Source organism: Styela clava, chromosome 7, assembly GCF_964204865.1.
Source record: "Styela clava chromosome 7, kaStyClav1.hap1.2, whole genome shotgun sequence".
NCBI classification, from domain to species: Eukaryota; Metazoa; Chordata; class Ascidiacea; order Stolidobranchia; family Styelidae; genus Styela; species Styela clava.
Genome location: NC_135256.1, coordinates 13,261,405 through 13,282,925, shown reverse-complemented (window position 1 = coordinate 13,282,925; position 21,521 = coordinate 13,261,405). Strand labels below are relative to the sequence as shown.

General features: G+C 35.6%; 5 protein-coding genes across 6 annotated transcripts; 1 reads left to right on the top strand and 4 right to left on the bottom strand.

Annotated features, from left to right (window-relative positions):
• Positions 1-4,284: 4,284 nt before the first annotated feature.
• Positions 4,285-8,151, top strand: LOC120328350 (SUMO-specific isopeptidase USPL1-like). 2 transcript variants are annotated; one of them, XM_039394812.2, is made up of 2 exons: positions 4,285-4,395; positions 5,157-8,151. In XM_039394812.2, exon 2 carries the CDS (start codon positions 5,192-5,194, stop codon positions 7,772-7,774), a length of 2,583 nt encoding a protein of 860 aa, XP_039250746.2. In that variant the 5' UTR covers positions 4,285-4,395; positions 5,157-5,191; the 3' UTR covers positions 7,775-8,151. The 2 variants fall into 2 exon arrangements, with proteins under 2 accessions (XP_039250746.2, XP_039250747.2); XM_039394813.2 differs by having other exon boundaries at positions 4,353-4,447.
• A 4,287-nt stretch (positions 8,152-12,438) lies between these two features.
• LOC120328595 (uncharacterized) lies at positions 12,439-14,446 on the bottom strand. The gene has a single exon (XM_078114228.1). It carries the CDS (start codon positions 14,316-14,318, stop codon positions 12,687-12,689), a length of 1,632 nt encoding a protein of 543 aa, XP_077970354.1. The 5' UTR covers positions 14,319-14,446; the 3' UTR covers positions 12,439-12,686.
• Positions 14,361-15,998, bottom strand: LOC120327503 (JNK1/MAPK8-associated membrane protein-like). The gene has a single exon (XM_039393810.2). It carries the CDS (start codon positions 15,985-15,987, stop codon positions 15,079-15,081), a length of 909 nt encoding a protein of 302 aa, XP_039249744.2. The 5' UTR covers positions 15,988-15,998; the 3' UTR covers positions 14,361-15,078.
• Positions 15,999-16,078: 80 nt separating this feature from the next.
• On the bottom strand, positions 16,079-16,525 carry LOC144425054 (cytochrome b-c1 complex subunit 8-like). Its single transcript, XM_078114229.1, has one exon. The coding sequence runs from the start codon at positions 16,523-16,525 to the stop codon at positions 16,253-16,255; it is 273 nt and encodes a 90-aa protein (XP_077970355.1). The 3' UTR covers positions 16,079-16,252.
• Positions 16,526-16,573: 48 nt separating this feature from the next.
• LOC120327502 (asparagine synthetase domain-containing protein 1-like) lies at positions 16,574-19,650 on the bottom strand. Its single transcript, XM_039393809.2, has one exon. The coding sequence runs from the start codon at positions 18,741-18,743 to the stop codon at positions 17,037-17,039; it is 1,707 nt and encodes a 568-aa protein (XP_039249743.2). The 5' UTR covers positions 18,744-19,650; the 3' UTR covers positions 16,574-17,036.
• Between the last annotated feature and the right edge of the window lie 1,871 nt (positions 19,651-21,521).

Genomic DNA, 21,521 nt, shown 5'->3' with positions numbered 1-21,521 from the left:
ACGGCTATGACAGTCACTGTACCAAAAATTGTACCCCGATTCGGCTGGTGTTAAGTTGACGCATGTTATTTAGTATCGTTTTTATGTGAAATGTTTGACTGTGGTTCGGTACCTGATCCGATAATACGGTACATAATTGACTCATATCACGAGATATTTCAACTGATGTTTCAATTGTCACAGGACCTAAAATATCTATGACAGTCCCTGTACCGTCACGGTACCCCGATACAGGTACTGGTAAGTCACCGTCGGTATGTTAGTCGTTGGTCACCGCATATGATTTTTGGGGAATTGTTCTGCGTGTCCATATATTTGAGCATTGCTCTCTTGTTAGATTGAATTAAGGCAGGTTTTATTATTGGACACGTTAGTGGACATAACGATCGTTTTGGTATTTTTGTTGTTCTTGTTCTTATTTGTCTTCTTCTTGGTATCGTTATGAAAAAATCGCTTTTCTCGTTGATTACTGGACCAATTGCTTTGAAATTTTCAGTGAGTAAAGATTATATTTTTCCCCAGAAGGCTATTACTTTTATTTATTCTTAAATTTTATATGAATCCTATGAGATATGATATTTCATACAAAATTTCGCGGTATTTATTTTTACTCATGGGAACACTGTTTTACACTTATTTCAAGCGGTTTCGCGATCAATTGTCTTGCTCAGTACTACAGCTACTGTAGGTCGGTACTGGTAAGTTGCCATACCGGTACCGTAACGCAGTGAAATTGACTTATTCCTTCCGCGGTATTACTAATGCTGCAATGCAAGTTTTATAGCCTATCGTATGCGGAACGGAATATCAGACCTACAGGTTCGGTACCGGTACTGGTAGCTCAGTACGTAAGTACGATACTGGTACTGGTGCCGGTACCGGTGTCTTACCACAATGAAATTACCGTAACTTATTCTTTCACGATCCTACCAGTGCAGTAATGCAAGCGTTGTAGCACTTGTAGCCTACTATATTTGTTTATTTTGATGAGAGTCTACTGGAAACAACATAAAATTTGAAAGGGAAGAATTGTTCTGTGATCAATTATCTGTCCTAAAGTGTAAACAACATAAAATTTGCAAGGAAACAACTGTTCTGTGATCAATTACCGTATATGGCCTACAGTGTACAGGTAAGATGCTGGCTGACTGCTAACCGGTACTGGTAGCTCAGTACGTAAGTACGATACTGGTACTGGTGCCGGTACCGGTGTCTTACCACAATGAAATTACCGTAACTTATTCTTTCACGGTCCTACCAGTGCAGTAATGCAAGCGTTGTAGCACTTGTAGCCTACTATATTTGTTTATTCTGATGAGAGTCTACTGGAAACAACATAAAATTTGAAAGGGAAGAATTGTTCTGTGATCAATTATCTGTCCTAAAGTGTAAACAACATAAAATTTGCAAGGGAACAACTGTTCTGTGATCAATTACCTATATGGCCTACAGTGTACAGGTAAGATGCTGGCTGACTGCTAACTCAGTACCGCACCTACGTTAGGTACCGGTGCCGCCGTGAATTCAGCTCTCATCTTTTTTTGGACACGTAGTGGACATAACGATCGTTTCAATATTATGTTGTTGTTGTTGTTCTTGTTCTTTGACACGTTTTTAAAAAGTCGCTTTTCTCTTCGAATACTGGACCAATTGCTTTAAAATTTTCAGTGGTTAAAGATAAAAATTTTCTCCAGAAGGCTATTACTTTTTTTTCGCTATGACGTCATCAAAGTTATGTGACTTTACGTGTCCAAATATTTGAGCATAGCTCTCTTGTTAATAAAATGTTAGTATGATATATGCCTTAGTTCGTGACTTGGCGGGTCACTGGTAAACATGGTAGGTCACTTTGTGATCCGCGAGTCAATGATTTGCCATCCCTGGTATGGACTTTTTTTTAAATGAGTCCACAGTTTTCAGAAAATTTCTAAAAGGGTCCGTAGTATTTAAAAAGTCGGGAACCACTGAATTACGACATGCTCATTAGTTTCGAGTGTTTCATAGAATTGTCTTGTTATTACGCGCGTGATCGCAAAAATTATCTTTTTGAAATACCAGGATTTCATTTATATTGATCCTGGATCGGGCTACAGAAATAAGTCCAAATTTTCTGGTATAATTCCTACTTGCGAACCTTTTGATAGGTTTGCGCACCGACGTAAATGTGACATAATCACAGACACATCGTTATAGTGATGTCTAGAAACCAAGCTAGAAACAGACCGTCCGAAATAGCTAATAGCCTATCTGACCGTCAGAAATGGCATACATACATACAAATAGCTAATAGCAGTGGCGTAGCATCCACCCCCGCGGCCGCGGGAGGGCCCACAGCGCAAAGGGGCCCAAGCGGTTAGAATTTAGAAATTTAAGCCGCAAAATCAAAAGCTGCATTGCAAAACCAGTAATGCACATCTTATAACGTTGATGTTCGTTCTGCTCAAATCTTTTTGTTACGTAACAATGCCAAGAAGTCGTCGATTTTCGGCATCTTGTGGTTTGGTTTGATCGCACCGGCAAAATTACAAAGGCTGTCAGAATAATGTCGAAAGCAAAATCTCTCAGTGGCGCACAGAAACGCAGAAAAATGGCAGAAGAGGAAGCACGTATGAAAATATTGAAGTAACCAAGATGAACGACAAATTTTAGGTTACCGTTGGCTTTTAATAGCGACATTTTTGCTTTTTGACGAAATAAAAAGAGCGTTGTTTTAGCTTATGTCCGAGAGTTTTTAGGGTCATTTTCACGAAATATTTTTGCGGGGGGGGGGTCACGAGAATATTGCTACGCCACTGGCTAATAGTCATACGTCGATGGCACGTCATACAACATTGATAAAACTTTTATCATATATTGCTATATAATCCGTCAGACAAAACGTTATTGTACGGAGCTAGAACGAATAACTTTAAAATACTATTTAACCTTAACATTTATATATTCATAAAACGTTTCCCAACCAAGGAAGAATTCCTCCGTTTTTTAGGTGGCATTTTGCTTCGACTTTGGTATTGCTGTAGTAGGCTACTACTAATATTCTTTAGTTCTTTATTATTATCATTATTATATACTATTTTACTTACGGCATTTATGCACACATTACTATATAGACTGGAACTCTACGAAAACAAGAGTGCAACTTGCACATATAACTAAGGGTCAATTACAAATTGAACAATCAAAGTGAGGGTGAGTCCCAAAATAGAAGAAGGGAGGAATTCAACGCCAAAGGTTGGGAGCCACGGTCTTAGGTAAAAGCAAACCGACTGCTACCTGAACTTTTTTTTTTCATGCCATAATGATTAACTACTAGAAAAGGATCTGTTTTTTGCGTAGTAATAAATTTTGTTTATTTTATGCTGTTTACGCATGACTTCCATTGGACGTTTCCCCGACCTTTGATCCCCTGAAAAATTCTTCCTATGCTTTACCATTGTAACATTTTTGATGCTTATTTTATGAGTTGATTCGCGAGTTTGCGCCTGTAAACTGGGGTATATTTTTCCTGTTTATTTGAAAGCAGACTTTTGAGCGAACAAAATGATCATCGAATTTTTAAGTTTATACTTGAATTTCCGAAACACAACCAAAAACTAACAAATAAAATTCAAAAACGCGAAAACGAGGTGATGTTTACAACCACGTCTTCTAATTCAAAACACTCAACAACCTGTTTATTTGAAAGTACCAGTAGAGAATTTCAGCTTAGTCTACCACAGCTATTTTGGACTAATTTTTGATTACTGTAATTAAACTGAAACTTTTGAGCAGACAAAATGATCATTAAATTTTTTAATTCATACTTTAATTTCCGAAACACAACCAAAAACTTACAAATAGAATCCGAAAACGTGGTAATGTTTACAACCATGCCTGAAAATCTGTCCGAGTGATAAAAGTGTCTGAGCGGATGCGAAAAGTCTCATTGGTACGTCACTTTTTGCTTCTTGTTGATCGGCCAATGTTACGAAGTAAACAAGGAAGTCGATGCTCTTGGAAACATATTATACCATAGTTTACTGAATATTAACTATGATTATACCGTCCGTCCGTCTCCGTCTTTTTTATATTTATATTGTGACAATTAATTCCGACTTCTTAATCAATAACAGTGTTAAATTGGTCAGGAGCCTTGATGACCTTCAACGGTCTTGCATACTGGCCAACACAAAACAATGTGTAAATTGGGCTACTTCTATAAAAATCATCGATATTGTTTTATACTGTTTTTCATTGTTTTCATTATAGTCTAACTCTATAAAAATTATCGATATTATTTAATAGTTTAGATTAGAATTTGACTCCGCGCAACACGATCGCTTTTATTGCGTTTTCGCGGCGTTTTGCTGAACGATTCGAGGACGTTCCACATGTGATTTCTTCCAAAGAGTTCAGGTCAGTTTTTGTTCTGTAAGCTTCCTGAAGTCACCAGTAAACTATTTCTCGAGCAAGTTATGGGAATAACTAATGAGCTAAGCATTATTTTTTTTTTCGGTTACCATATAGGCTAATTTATCTCAAGCTTCTCTCTTTTTTCTAATTTTATTAATGCCCTACTGCCCTATGGCAGCCATACTGCCATAACTTTTAAAGTTTTTTTACAGCATTACTGGCTTCCTACATTGCGAATGCTTTGCACACTACTCTGCAATTGTACTGATCTGAAGCATTCAGACATTTATGTACGGGTCTCGTGTACTTTCGTACCTATCGTACTTCTAGTGAGCGTGGCATAACAATATTTTGATATGTCAATCCTAACCCCTATCTGACTACGCCATCCGTCACTACGACATCACAATCACGTCATAGAGCTTGCCAAATATACGTACAATCGCCCGAAATGGCATTGGCGCCGACGATAAACAACTGACTGACATTATCGATCTCTCTTCTATCGGAATCGTTTCGACGAGAAAACGAGAGAAATAACTGTTCGATTTCGGGTGCTCGTTTGCGCGTCTTGGTTGGCAGTTCGTACAGTTTGAAGGCTTTTATTACGTCACTGTGACGTCGTGTTGACGTCATTTTTGGATGGTGTAGTCAGGTGGGGGTTAGGATTGATACGTGAAAAAAATTGTCATGCTACGTCCACTAGAAGTATGTTAGGTACGAAACTACATGAGACCCTTTATATACTTACTCTATTTTTTCAGATGAAGCTGGTCCCTGAGGAGAAGCTTTAACAGATATGCATCTGCCAAATGAAGACTCGTTTAGCGCTGACTTGGGATCTATTTTTACCTCCACTGCAAAATCAAATTTGAAAAGTCAGGATTTTAATTATACTCTTTGTCCAAGTTGTTTGCAAGATGGAAAAGAGTCTGTTCTCGCTGATTTTCAAATCAACTTTGAAGAAGCAATACGTCTATGCCCTGTTGCAACATGCCCTTATCCACTAAAAGAAGACAATGTTGTTGAGTCTTTCGTATTCAAGCGAGATGCTTCTGTTCTTCCTGTAGCAAGTGAACAGAATCCTCCTGCATCGAGTAGAAAGTCTCGAAAATCTAGTGGTTATTCTACATTTTTCGAAGAATTTGACTTGGATACACTACTTGATTTTTCTACACCAACATTTCAAAATCAATCTATGCAAATAGTCAATGATGTTAAAAAAGATATTATTATCAATAAAATTGAGTCTGACATCAAAAATGATGCCATCGAAATGGATATTAATCCACATGAGAACTTTCCAATCAATGCTCCAGACATGCAAGCTGATGTCGAAAATACTTGCGACAATAATACAAAATTACCATCCAATAATAATGTTATTTCTGTTCCTGGTTCAACTGAAATAGGGGAAAGTGACATCCAATTTGACAATGAATTTGATCCTGTCATGGATATTGATACTGTCACAGGGACCAGTGATGATGATTCAGTTGAGGTAATGATTTATTCTAGTCAAACAAATACTGAATATACTGTGAAACCTGAAGATGAAGAAGAGCAATTGGATATTGTTGAAAAACTTTCTCGTCCACCTGTCCATGGTGAACTGTTACAATGGATTAATGAACAAAACTCTTGTTGGCTTGATGCTATTTTGCAAATATTAGTGAGCAGTGTAAACACCAGAGCATCTTTGAACTTATCAAAATCTGCTGATAAGTCTGTACTCAAAAGGATAATTATGACTTATGATGTATGCCAGCAAGCTTATCAAATACATCAAACGAACAATGGGAATAATGATGACGCTGTAGTCATATCATTATGTCAAAAATTGGGTCGTGTAAGGCAGGATTTATTAGAACTGTTAAAACGAAATACTTCATTTGAAATTGGTGAGTTTCAGAGTTTGTTTGAAATGCTACCATTGGTGCTAAAAACCAGTGAGGCAACAGCAGACTTATTTAAAGTCAATATGATATGGGAATTTCAATGTGAAAATTGTGGACATAGGCGGGCAAGAAGGTCACATAATCATATATTATCATTTCCTAAAGTTTGCTCCGATTTCCATCCACTGAATGCAAGGTTTCAACGCAATTGTTTCGAATGCAACTCTCCTTCAGGAGAAACATCCATATTAATGGAACATTTGCCCGCGTGCCTAGCATTTCATTTTCAAAAAGGACTGCCCCACTCAAATTTACGTGTGCTAGACTTTGCTATACAAGGTTATTTATACTGTGTTTTTGCTATTGTGCGCTATGTTTTGTCACCATTTAAGCATTTTATTACTTGGATTAGAGATATTAAAGCAAACAAATGGCTTTGCTTCGATGATTTAAAAAGTCCTTCATGTAAATGGCAAAGCAGACAACCAAAAATACCTGCTGGTGAGATCCATATGGTTTTTTGGGAAAGACAATCTGTGACGGATCCATTAAATACAGATAAAAGCCAACTGTCTACAGTGGTAAATGAGGAAACTGTTGCTATCGCAGATGAAATGCCAATAGAAATTTTTTTCGCACATGAAGATGATGAAACTATAGTTGTTCCAGAATATGATAATTCGAATTCACCGAATACAACCACAAATCATTGTCACAATACGGTAATTGAAAAATGTAATAACACTGTTCAATCAACATCAGCAGAGCCAATGTCACGTCCCGCACAACAGCATCATATGGGAAATATGTTTGGTGGCAAACCGCAAATGATCTACCCTCATCCAGTAAATGAAACACCATTGCAATTCCATCCACAAATATTGCCTAATGGTGGTATATCTGTAGTGCCTGATAAATCACAACAACAGATGATTCAAGTCATAGCACCAGCTAACACTTGCAGCATTTATATTGTGACAGATGGCTGCAAAAATCATCAAATGGTTTACCAAGGTACACCCAGACCAGGTGGAAGCAATGCTATTGCAAAAAGACACAGTGTCAAGTCATTTGTGGATAATTCTCATTCGTATGGCATGGTATCAAGAACATATTCCTCCACAAAGAAGTTTTCATCTTATCCTCAGAAACGTCAATATCGTCTATCGGGGTATTCCTCATTTAAAGAAAAACACAGATTTTCACCAATGAAGCCAACAGTATCAAAAACAACGCAGCTGACTAAAGAATATCTAACTGCAAGTCATCCTCAATGTCCAGAAAAGGAACCAAATGATGAAAAATTATCAGAAGTGTCTGATCTGTCAGATTTGCTTCCGGATTTTGATCTGGACAGTAACCATAGCATTAATAGCTATTCTTCTGCCCCAGCTGCTTTGAGATGCTCCACTGTAACACCTCCTTTGTCATTAGCTGACAGTAACTCAACCCCCACCAATAGTCCGTCAGGAATGAATGGATGACCATTTTGATCTAGATTGAAATCCACTGCTAATATTTCATTCGTATTTTTTCTAGTGGGTATGGCATGACAATAATATTGTTTAAACTGCTGCTGTATTGCCCACATTATATAAATTAAAATGCATTATGTGCTTTAATACTTGCAATTTTTGGAACCTAGTTTTTGTAATATTTTGATGATATTCTATAATATACTATGGTTTAGCGGGAGAATGATAAGATAAGTGATGTAGGCAAAAGTGACTGCAACAAAGACCGATTTCCATGGTTGAACTTCCAAGTTGTATTTGACTTTGATTCACCCTTAGGTAAGCTTGAATTACAATCTTTTTGACAGTTCTATTTGTCAGGAAAGGTTAAAAAAGCTATATGGGTTACTGACTATTGGGGCAGCAAGCCCACTTCATTCATTCATGCTCTCTATTCCCCTCCGTTCAAACAGCCGCAGGGTGGCCAGCACATGATCTATGTTTCTTGTGACGCAAAAGTGGTGTTTCTGCTACTCTAGTCAAGTTCTTCAATTACTTGTCAAATGTCTCTGACTCTGCTGACTACCAGAGATTTATTGGGTAATATAATAAAAGATTCAGGTGGAGTATGATTTATAACGCATATTAATGCTGTATTGAAAATTCACTCGATTTTCGCAGTAGGTGTAGTGGTGCAGATATAAAATCGAAAGTGCAGTATCTGCTATTTTGTTTTTGTGCATATCGCAGATATAAGCTTCAGTGGACCGTCATTGTTTGTGGATTCTAGTACGTTTCATTGAAAACGCATATCTCCACAGACGTATCTGCTATTTTGTTTTTGTGCATATCGCAGATATAAGCTTCAGTGGACCGTCAATGTTTGTAGATTCTAGTACGTTTCATTGAAAACGCATATCTCCACAGACGTATCTGCTATTTTGTTTTTGTGCATATCGCAGATATAAGCTTCAGTGGACCGTCAATGTTCGTAGATTCTAGTACGTTTCATTGAAAACGAATATCTTCACTGACGTCGCGCGCTTTGGTGTTTGTACTAGAGATGTATCGGTATCGGCCACTTTTTCAGTATCGGCCATGTATCGGTTAGATTAAGGCCGATATTACCGATATATTTACCTTTTTGATATGGTCCAGAATGTTTTAAAAGATAAGTTGGAATACTACTTTTTAATTTATTTTTGTCTGGAGAGATCGTGAGCTATGAGCCATACATGTCCCCACCCCTGCGAGAGAATAGGATTCACGTGTTTTTAGCTATTTGTCAGCTAAACTAGCTCAACTAATTTGGCTATTTTCGCTGTCAAATTTTTATATTGACATTTTTAATATTACATAGTTTTTATGAAGAAATATATCAACACAGCACATAACAAAAAGCAACTAGGCGCCCAGTTTTAAATCATACAGTGGAATTGGGGTCCTTCCTTATTAACGGCACATGGACTTTTGGCACGGGTATAAATTCTGACTGTTTGTCGTCAAGTACGAGTGTCATTTAGTCCGTCGACATCGATAAACTAAATTCCGCACAATAATCCCACTACACAGGTATTAATTTTAATTCTGCTTAGCTACACGATTTCTTCATAAATATATATATTGACTTGACCGCCTAGCCCTAGACTGTCTCAAAATATAGGATAGCAATAGTAAAATATTATAAAATAGTGAAGTAAAAAAACATCCTCAACGGTTATCGGTGGGCCTTCTTTTTGTCGATGCTGATTGATATTCTTTCATGTTGGCTTTGACTTATTGCGTCGACGATTACGATTAGCCACTAAATTAAATATTTGTAAAATGCTTTTAATTTGAACGTAGGACGGCGGCGCTAGAATGTGTGGGTGATATTCGATATTCTTTTAAACACGAACAACGATATTCGAAGCTCGCGATATTAACATTAAATTCAAATTGGACATCCCGGCTTATGAGTTTTCTAATTGAACACCGAGATTACTAGCGTTACTGTACAATGTATCTTAATCAGTTACAGCATATGGATACCAAACATTAATTTCATATTATGTGATATATATATCTTTTTTTTCGATCTGAAACAATGTGTACTATGAACAACGCTTAAAGACCATTGTTTTAACCCGTCTGCCTTACAATAGTTAATAATTACATAGTATCGGTATCGGAATATCGGTAATATCGGCTTTTTTGTAGTATCGGTATCGGTATCGGCGTTTTTAGCTGGTATCGGTATCGGCGGCAAAAGTGGTATCGGTACATCTCTAGTTTGTACCTATCTAATCTATGATAGCGCTTTTAGGTGCTTTCTGCTTATGACCTTAAAATATCTTTTCGGTTGTTTTGACAAGCAAGGATTCTTGAGCTGAATATCCGTAATCTACCGTACTAATAAAATTAATAAACTAAGTTTTACGGATAAATTGAATATTGGCAGTAAATTGTACATAAATGAATGCAAAATCAGAACGAGTTTGAATATTACTAGGTGATCAATTTGTGACAAGTAATACTTAATTGCAGAGCTTTTCTGGAAGTTATCATCATAAAATAATTGGCAAAAGCTTTTATCCACATTTCAATGCAGTTTGGAGTTTGAGAACCGAATGACTTGAACTACAAACGTTTTTGAGGCATATTATCATCTTTTGGATTTTCAAAGTTGCTATTTTTTTTTATCCGTTTTCCGCTTTTTCATTCGCACAACTAATAAAAGAAAAAAATCTGCTCTTCCTGTCGCGGCACTATTGTGACAAAACGATTGCTATTTCCACATGTCTGATTGGTATCTAGGGTTAAACCATAATGTTCATTTCCTTTTAGCTAGCACGAACATAGTTTCCCCGTTATTAAGTTAGGATTGGGCTCCTAATTTGAACCGTTCAGTACGATGGGGTTCGGCGGGAGCATGCCGAATAGTGCATGGGTTCTCGGAAAGGTTAAGAACCACTAGGTTACGTGAACCACCTTACAGCGACGAGGAGTCCAGCAATTTTCTCGCACATACCTATCCCCGCGTGGGATTCGAACCTGCAAACCCATGCGGAATAATCAGAGGTGCGTTGGCGATCGCAATCCTCAAGCTTAGCACGATGCGCCACACCGCCGAGCCAGTTATTTTCAATTTCAACAACTGGGAAGGAAAAGAATCTCCAGAATAGTGCCGCTGGATTGTAAAAGCCGAATTGCGCAAGATTTGGAACTACAGCCAGATAATTTCGTTTGGACCTTTTATTCATGACGCTAACGATTACCACGGTCTGAATGCTTTTTTTTTAAGTAGCGGATTACTTTGTGATATTTTCATGTGGAAACTTGTACATTTTATATGTATATGTTTGTATTGTTCCCCGATTTGAAGGTCGGATAATCTCTTTTTGAACACACGGCCGTTTCGCCGTGCCTTTCTGGAACTGTCTCTCTCCACGTCCCGAAAAAGCTAATTTGTAATTTACATGTAGTTTTCACACTAGGCGAGGGGGCCGCGTTCGCGTGGTGATAATGTTCAATGTAGCACGTTGAAAATCACCAAACTTTTTGGAGACACAATACTAAATATAATAAGGCACCGCTCCCAATAAAACTACGTTCTGGTGGAGAGGTATAATAACTATTGAATTTCAAGCACCGTTAATTCAAAATAGCGATAATAGTTTGGCGGCGTTTCCGTGGCAGGAGCCATAACTTGCCTAAGGTAATTTGGTAGAGTGACTAACACGTGTCCCCCACCTTCAAAACTCTTGAATGAGATTTATACAAGTATGCCAATATTATTAGAAAATTGTACATAAAGGGAGCACGATCCATTTACCTTTCATTTGGAAATCCCAGCCGTGGGCGTCGCTGCTTTCTTGATGATCAGCTTGCGTACCTTACTTCGGTAACTTTGGCACCGGTTAAAAGATATAAACTTTACTTGACAAGTTTTCAGGAGAGCAATTCCACTCCATAATATAACCCACACCACCTCCCAAAACGACCATTTCTACAGACATCCTAAAGTATATATTTTAATATTGTATTTTTCAAAATTGATTGAATCCTGAAAGAATTATTTAAAATTGTCGCTTTCGAACTTGAGAAGACCAAACAGTCGTGAGAGAATTTCTACAGCTGATTAAACCTATTCAGGTACAATATTCTTCACAAGAGAATGTGCAAATAGGTAACCCAAGCGATACATTAAACATAGGGAATTTAATGACAAATGTGGCAAAGGCATTGCATTTCTGTCCATAGTTTTCACTAATATTTTGAAACGTTTTCAAATTCAATTCAAAACCTTTTCGAATGCCATATTTTTCAGCAATTACACAAATTGGACTCCACTTACTAAGTATAAATGAATTAATGTCTTCGCACCATAATTTACATATTGCATGCATGGAGAGATTTAAAATTAGTAGGGACCTTCGACAGTAGCAATGTGTAGTACACCAAAGTAACTAGTTAGGAAGCTGGGTAAGTGGCAGCATATGTACTCATGAGCTCCCAGTCTTATTTCATCCCTTTACAATGGTATTTATTACACACACACATAACGTTATGGTAATTGCGATTTCTACTCATCTCCACTCTACCTCAGGTTAAGAGGGGTGATCAATTTCAAATGTACTCCAGAACAAAATCTTCAAAAACAGTCCTCAAAATCCTCGAGCCATTCACATGAATAACTAACTATTCACAAAATATGAATTAAAACCTATTTAAATTTTTTTGTTTCAATGACATTTTTTCAATAAATGATTATTAAACAACATTATCAGAAAATATGGTTGCTGAAGTATTGAATTTCTAAAGAGACCGTCTCCGTATGTTCATCATATTTGATCTGCATGTTCAAATATATGCATCAGTTGTTATCTCAGTAAAACCGGAGTGTTGGCATAATAACCGCAATCGGAATTATAAGGTCTTTCAATAATATTCACAGAGTAGTTCACTTTTCGACCTCCTCATTGCCATTAACTTCATCAGTTCCAGGAGGAGCATCAGAGTCTTTATCTTTGTGCTTATGCTTTTTTGCCTTTTTATGTTTGCTTGAATGCCTGTCATCATCTTCATGCTTTCTGCGCGATGATTTATGTCGGGATGGGCTGTCGTCTCGATATCTTCTTGAACTGCTGCTCTCTCTTTCATGCCCCCTATCGCGGTCACGATCTTTATCTCGGTCTCTGTCTTTATCACGATCTCTATCCTTTTCTCGGTCACGATCACGATCTCTTTCCCTATCGCGGTCACGATCTCTGTCTCGATCACGATCTCTATCCCGAGGTCTGCTATCTCTGTAATCCCTTCTATCTCTATATCTATCACGGTCGTAATCTCTTCTGGAACTACTTCCCCGCTCTCTCCTGTATCGGCCATCATCTTCACTATGTCGATCTGTTTCACTATCCGAGGGTCTCCTATGCCGATCTTCTGAGTATTGATTGTAAGGATCGCCACCATCTTGTTGACCAAATAAAGGAGGGGGCACAGTGTGTGTGACTGGGGGTTGAAACCCTGGCGGATATCCAGGAGGTGCTGATTGTAAATAATCTGGCGGTGGACCAACGCCTGGTGGAGGGATTCCAGGCGGAGGAACATTAGACATCATAAACGGTGGAGGGACACCAATAGGCATACCTGGTGGTGGTTGATTGGGATTTATGGGTGGGAATGGCAAAGGGGCATTGGGCAAAGTCCCGGCGATTGGCTGCCTCATCTGAGACAAAAATACTTGAGTTGCAGAACTTGGAGGAATTGACGATGGGACAGGTGTGGCATTTTGTGACTGATTTTGTACAGCTGTGGCAGCTGCGGCTGCCGCAGAGGCCGCTAACAGCTCATCTTCTTTCCTTCTACTAAATTGCAAAGTTGATATGTTTCTGACAGTATTTTCAAATTTGGCCAAAGGAACATATGGTGGGGTGCTAAACAAACTTGTGGTACCATTCTGGATAGGTTTTGGTAAAGGCAGTGATATAACAGGCATGTTATCTAATTGTCCTCGAAATTTCTTTTGTTTATCGCAGTATTGCTTCCAGGTATCTTCATTAAACCCGTAATTGAAATAATCAGAAATGTCAGCTCCTGGCTTGCGCCATGGTTTGTCATCAAGCAAGTCTATATTTGTCTCCATAACTGGAGTACCGTTGATATCACCTGGAGCCTGCATATCCAAGCCTTTTGTCACTGTAGGTTTTGTAGGTACAGGAACTGGATTCCTATAGAAAGTTCTACTCAGTCCTTGGGCTGGAAAATTCCCAGGTGTTCCACCAGTTGTGATTTCTCCAATCGTAACTTGTACATCATCATCTGAATCTTCGTCGTCATCCTCATTTTTAGCGGCAATTTCTTTAGCAGGTAGAGCTTGATTGTCAAGCTTAATTACCGGCGCCTTTCCATTTTCAATGACAGGTACCTCTAAAGCAGGAGCCGGCTCATGATCCATTTTTTCTTGGACTTCATTTTCAATTTTTGATAATGGTTTTTCATTTACATTTGTATTTCCTGAATCAGGTGGTTCTGATTTTTCTTTAGTAGAATCACCGTACAACCATGAATCTTCATCTTCTACATCAGCCATCTTAGTTGCGATGACAATTTAGTTTATTATATCATGGAGGTGTTTCCTAGAAAAAACAAATAATCAAGAAATGATATCATCAGGTGAAAACAATTGACCATAACAAATGGAGGTTGCAATAAATAATATATACCGGTATACAATATTGTCAGAAAAATTGTGAATCATGCGCAACTTCAATATTGAATCAAAAATTAATAAAAGCCTGCAAGCATGGAATTGAAGCAAATGTGAAAAGAGTATTTTATCCAAGTTCTTACATATTTTATGTTTCATATCTTATGTATAATACATTACTAAGGGCATATTATTCTATTCTGATAAGAGATTCACTGCACAAATAGTCTGACATTGTTTTCAATCTCATCAGTATGTTGTCACATTATGTTTTCGACTCCAGATAATGTTAGTCTTGTAGATCTACACTAATATATTTGCTTGGTATCAATAGGTACATTTATGTCACTTGCTCCATAATAAACAATATTTGTTCCTTATAGAGTTTGTGTCAATGAAACATAGAAAACATTTCCTGAACATTGCAATTAAGGTAAGGTAAGCTTATTTGCGAGAAATATTCAAATTTAGGTAAAAACTATATCTCTGGATTGCGGAAATGACAAATCAAAAAAAATTCTAGAATACATAATATTAATCCAATGAATGGCCTCCAACTGAAACAAACTATGAATAGATTGAAGCAATAAGGTATTTTAGACAAATAGTAAAAAGGGCCCATAGGTTAGAATGGTATGGATCTTCATGTATGATGCCTTTCTTTATCAATATTTTCGGGATCTGTAAACTGTAATGTCAAAAAATAAAATATAAGTGGGAATGGTGCCAGTACCACAAAATAATAATTTTCATTAGAAATGGCAATAATACCAAATGTTAAAAGCGACATATGCCATAAAATGATCAACATATTTTTGACTTTATGTCGTAATGATGAACTAAGAGTTGTGACATTGGTCCACACAAAGTACGTTGCTATAGCGACCAGGGATACAAGCAGTGTTATGTAGGGAAATGAATAATAAATTAGCCCCCCAATAAAAGCATGAATTACAACTAAGATGGGATGAAAATACAATGCTGCATAAAGGGGGCCACTCCATTCCTTCGCAGCAGCTATAAAAGATAGTATAAAAGGTCGGAATAGTAGCATCAATATGAGTGTATATGCATAATAGATACAAACTATTGTCATTAATGGATACACTGCTTCTTGAGAGCAATGAATGGTCTGAGTATATTCAATCTGTGGGTTATAAAACATTGTATACCAGTCTGATAACTGATTTACACCACAAGATACAAGTTGTAAATCACCTTTCGGCTCACTAGAAATAAGTGATAATAAGCAAGCACAAACACATTCGAAAATTGATAAAAGTATCTGTGCTACCATTAGTTTCAAAGATTTCTGGTTTCTTAATATATAAATCCAATGAAGCATACAAGGTAATACAGCCATAAATCCAAGATAAAGCCAGTCATAGATATCAGGAGGTTTGTCACACTGAATACAATACTTTGTTTCGTTTGCTTTATATCCCCATGGACAAGCACCACACTTGTCTAGTTGCCACGTATCAGGTAATTCATCATCAGGTGGATAACCACAGTATCTTCCAATGCACAATGGATTCATAGCTTCAGCCATGGTACTCAAACTGATGCTTTCATTAGATTTTGAATGTTTTACTATATTATATTATCTAAAGAAACAATTATCATAATAATAAGTTATTATTGAACCACCAAAAATGCACGACAATCCAAAAACATGAATATTTTGAACAGACAAATTCACTGTAAAATGAAGTTGAATGAAATTTATCTTGTTATTATGAACTGAAAAATATTTTATTATATTTCCTATTTTAAATCAAACACATAGTATTGAATAATTGAACGATTTTATAAGTTTAAACATCATTTTCATAGTCTTTAAGATTCTTTCTTTTCAGATTCGCATTTGTTGTCTCTCCATACTGATACACCATATATCCGATAACCATCGGAATGGTGAAGTATAGAAATTTTTCTCTTGTTCTCCTTGCAACGTTCACTAGGCCATTCTGAAAGTAACCTTTCAAAGGTGGTTGCTCAAAAGGTGACAGCTGATACTGGATTTGTGATGTCATCTTCACTCCAAGAGTGCCAAATCCTTTTCCCATTTTTCCATCAGTAAGCTTCATGTTGCAATTTTCTTGGGAGTTTTTTTGTTAGAAAATTTAATTAACAAACTAGATTCATGAATAAAAACATATAATATAAATTAGAGCTTAGACAAAATGCAATTTATTTCATAACACTATTTCAATCAGCCTTCCACTGATGTTGCCCATGGCCATGATACTAAATATACAACAGCCCAAGAGCATTGAATTGAAGCATAAAATTGTTAATTTCAAGGTTTTGAATGGTTATTTCTACTAAATTACTTCTATGAATCTGTGCACAAAAAAAATTAATATGAAAATTGTATTACCAAAAAACTGAAATGAATTTGTAAAAAGTCGAACCAGAAAAAACACGTTTAAGTTATTTTTTAAGAAAACAAATTGAGAAAAAATCAAGTTAAATATAATCTGCTGAAATCAAGTCTCCAATATCTGCTTGAAAAAGTAATGATAAAGCATTTGCGAAACTTTGAATATTACAAAATGAAACATTGCCTTATCGTGCAGCCATTGCATGCAATTTCTGTCACAATAATCTACTACAAATATCAGAAGCCTTTTCTTTATTGCACTCTGCTTTGGCAATACGAGATCCAAACTGGATGGCCCTTTTTGGAAAAACAGCAACATTCCTTAGGCCAAGATTATAAGCCGTAGCCCTGAGAAGAAGTTTTTCTCCTAACCCTCTTCTATAAATCAAATTGGTTTTAGAAGAGAGTGGGATTTTATTTAAAAATGATATAACATTTTCATCTAAATATGGAAACCTTGCTTCAGTTCCATGATCTGCAATAATTCTGTTATCACGACCAAGGTTTCGTGATGATATTCTTTCCAGTTCCATCATAATTTCATTGCCAAGTCCTTCCCACCCACGATTTTCGAATGCTGATCGATGACGGGAATATCCTCCAAGCTGTTCATCAGCTCCCATACCACATAGAACTACTTTTGTTTTGCATTCAGGGTGTATTGTCCCACCATATGCTGCAAACCATAAAGCACAACCAATACTATCGTCAAGAACAGTTGTTAATGGATATGTTAAATCAGCAATTCTTTTTATTCTAGTTTCCCTTAATTCGTCTAATCCTATATTTATTTCAACAAAATTCCAAACTCTATTTGGGCATAATTTTGATAATTCCTCATAGGACATCCTACCAGTACACCTGTCTGGGACATCAAAATTTTTATTTTTTGGTGTTTCAAAAGCAACATTAAGTAAATTTATCGGTTCCGAAACGGGAACATATTCATTAGCCAGCAAAGCTAGAATGCTACAATCTATTCCACCAGAAAAAAGAATACTTATTGATGAATGTGAGTTTGAATATTTTGGCAGATTTGATACACGTCTTTGTACCGACTTTTTGAGTACATCTGTAAAAAGATCCACTAATGGCCAAATATTTTGGGATTCACAGATAGCAACCAAAGCATCTAAGTCTGACATTTTATCTACTATTTGGCTTTTGACAACTTTCTCAAAAGAAGAATTGAATGTTTCTATGTTCAGGTCTATTGCAATATGATCATTCTCTGCAGATCCATTTGATTCCATTATTTTATTTGTGTAACCAGTGTCATATTGCTTCATAACATCTACTTTGAGGCAGTGTGAGTTTGTAATTGATTTCCAAAAATGACATTTAATCTCCCTATTACATTTTTGCAATTGTGTGTCGATGACATAGATTCCATCAGCCTGGATTTCTTTCCATGACACATTTGAATTGATGTTTGTTGAATGTTTCGCAACTGATGCTAATATAAAGTCATCGTCACCTTCATGATATAAAAGACTATGGCGACCAAAATAATCTCTCCCAAAATACAATCTTTTTGTTGAATTTTGAAAAAATACGAAGGCATAAGGTCCGTGCAATGAACTAAAAACTTTGCATATTTCAGTATCATTTGCGCATTCACTCAGGCGATTAGCAAGAATGACTGTGTCACAAAAACCGTCCTTTACTTCTAATCCACCAAAGACGTCACCATTCCATTGCAAAAAGTCTCCATTTGCAGTAACATAAGGCTGTTGAGTCGCAACATTTCCTTGTAAATGCAGAACAGTAGAAATCATGTGTAAATAAAAGCCATTGCCGATAACTATTGATTTGGTCCCAGTAGCATCCGGACCTCGACGCTTAATGAGAGGTAGAATATCATCTAGAATATGTTGTGGCACATTTTCAGACTTACTTATTATTGCTATTATACCGCACATAATTATAATTGCCTACAGATGCATAGTTTTACCAGCTGTCTGTGTAAGAATATTAAATACCAATTCATTCAGATCAGAAGCTGAGACATAAGAAAGCACTCAATAATCGACATGTTCAATGACACAATTCAAATTGGTAGCCTTTGCACTATCTGCTTTTGTGAGAGGGAAACTGAGAGCATGTAACAGTGAATTGATATAGTTTTATAAAATGATAGTAAGAGTAATCAACTATATAGTATCAATCAATTTTAATTTGGTCACTCTGGAAGAATTAAAACAACAACAAACGGACAAACAAAATGCAAAAGACCTGGAGGAACGAACATAACTTAATTAAAAAGTTGAAAACGTACAAGTACGTGCCCGTCCACCAAAAACAGTAAAAAGAACCATTCAAATTCGATGAGAACTTTTGAATTAACAAATTCAGAAATTGGCATAAATCAATTATTCCATAAATATCATTGAATCCCATCAAAAATAAACGTTAAAATGAAGTCTTTCGCTATTTTTAAATGTATGAACAAATGTATTTACATACGTAAGAATGTTATATTACTTAATTGAGATTATACTTCAGTATTTGGAATCCACATATATTACACTGCACTATTTGTCTATGAAATATTTTGCACCTTTAAAATCAACCTCCCAACAATTCAGACCTGTGGATAGTAGCCTATTAGACTATGTACCTACCATATGGTACAGTATACTATTACTACCTATATTATATAGCATAGCCTATTTACCAAAATATTATATCACAATATTAACAGTTGACATTGTATTTCTCAAACGTTACCGTACAGTAACATTTTTAAAAGACACAAAGATAATATCCTACGCTAGGTAGCAAAACACTTGAGTGATACGATATCACTGTATTATCAACATTACCGTAACATACGGCCATATACCTACAACAGATACGGTACAAAGAAAATGATTTTCAATCTAGTAACTAGTATCACTATCTTCTAACTAGTCTGACAATGTTTTAATACGGCGCCATATTAGGTATTATTTAAGATAATGTTCTTTTAATACGAATATTACCAAAAAGAAAAAGAATCGAGAATAAATTGAAAACACGCGACTTTTCTCTTTTTTTTTTTTTTTTTTTAATTGGTTCACTCATTGAGTGATTTCAATAAATATGTAAAAAATAAATAAACAAATAAAATAAATTATAGTCCACATTCCATTCATGATCCATTTGTTAAATTGAGTTTCACAGTATTTCCAGTTTGTTTCATCAGTAATAAGTATCCAACGATAATAATGTTTTTTTAATAATTACAATGATATAATACAATATAAAAGGAAATACACAAAATTAGTAAATACAAAAAACTTATTATAAACCTGATTTAATATCTAAATTAATGCTTTACATAAATTTTGTAATTCTTTTTCAAAGGGTTTGTCTACTCTGGAATTTTCTATATTTTTTCTATACATTAGGGCCATTTTTATCTGTTTTTTAAGGAGAGCAATGTCAGGTGTTTTATTTTCAAATATTATAGAATTTCTCATTATCCAAATTTTATATCGCACTATTGATAATAAAAGAATAATTGCATTCAAATCTAATGCTGTTATATGACTAAATAAAGGATCATTAAAATTCAATAATATACAAGAATCATAATTTATAACAAAATTTATTCTAATTAATTTTAATATAATTAAGGAAACAAATTCATCATAAATTTTCTGAGTAAACTTACAAAACATAAAAATATGTGACACAAACTCAGGTTCTATATTACATAATAAACATAATTCATTTCCTGCTACTCTTTTGATCTCTGGTTTTGTTTTCAAGGGTAGAATATCCCATATTAACTTATAGTTGAAGGTCCTCATATAATTTGCCAAAATTTTATTATGAATACTGTTACAAGTTATACTGAGATTTGAATTACGGATAATTACAAGTCTTTCCCCATTAATACTTTTTAAAACTTTATCATATATAATTCTATGTTCACCCATTTTAATATCATTCATATTTAAACTATAAGTTTTCATAAAATTAATTACGCTTTTATAATATTCACGCGACTTTTCTCGCACGAATGTCCTACAGGAGATAAAACGCCAAGGTGGTATGTCGTATTTCAACCCTTGCCTGACACCCCGTGATGTCGACTATCTTATCCAACTACTGTACCAGCATTATCGGTTGCGCATTGGTTGCGATATAGTCTAATACCAAATAATTGAGAAATAAAGTAAATACGTAAAATGAAGGTTAAAAATAGATAAAATAATAATATAAATCATTACATACAGATGAGACAGTATAAATTTCATAATAAATATTGATCATTTGTATCCATATTGTAGCATATCCGTTGTAAATCCCATTTGTTGTCATCATCAATTATATGTTCCATGATGCCATTTACCATTATTTTAATTAATGCACGGAAAAGAAAATTTTAAGAATTAGTTCCACTTCATTACGATAAACACTTCTAGTCATATTTATATATATTTGCATAATAAATCAAGTTCTTCACAATAATTAGGTAAATTTCTCAGTCGTTCTATATTTCTCCTACACTTTATTGAATTTCTTATATTATTGACTACATTATTCACTCTTGGCATTACATTTTCAAAAATCACTGCATTTCTTTGCAGCCAAATTTTATATCTTGCAGTACATATCAATAAAATAATAGCATTTTTTTCTATATTGGTCAAATGTACATAATTGTTGATAGATAAATAGAATAACCACAGTTTACTCGAATACGGGGT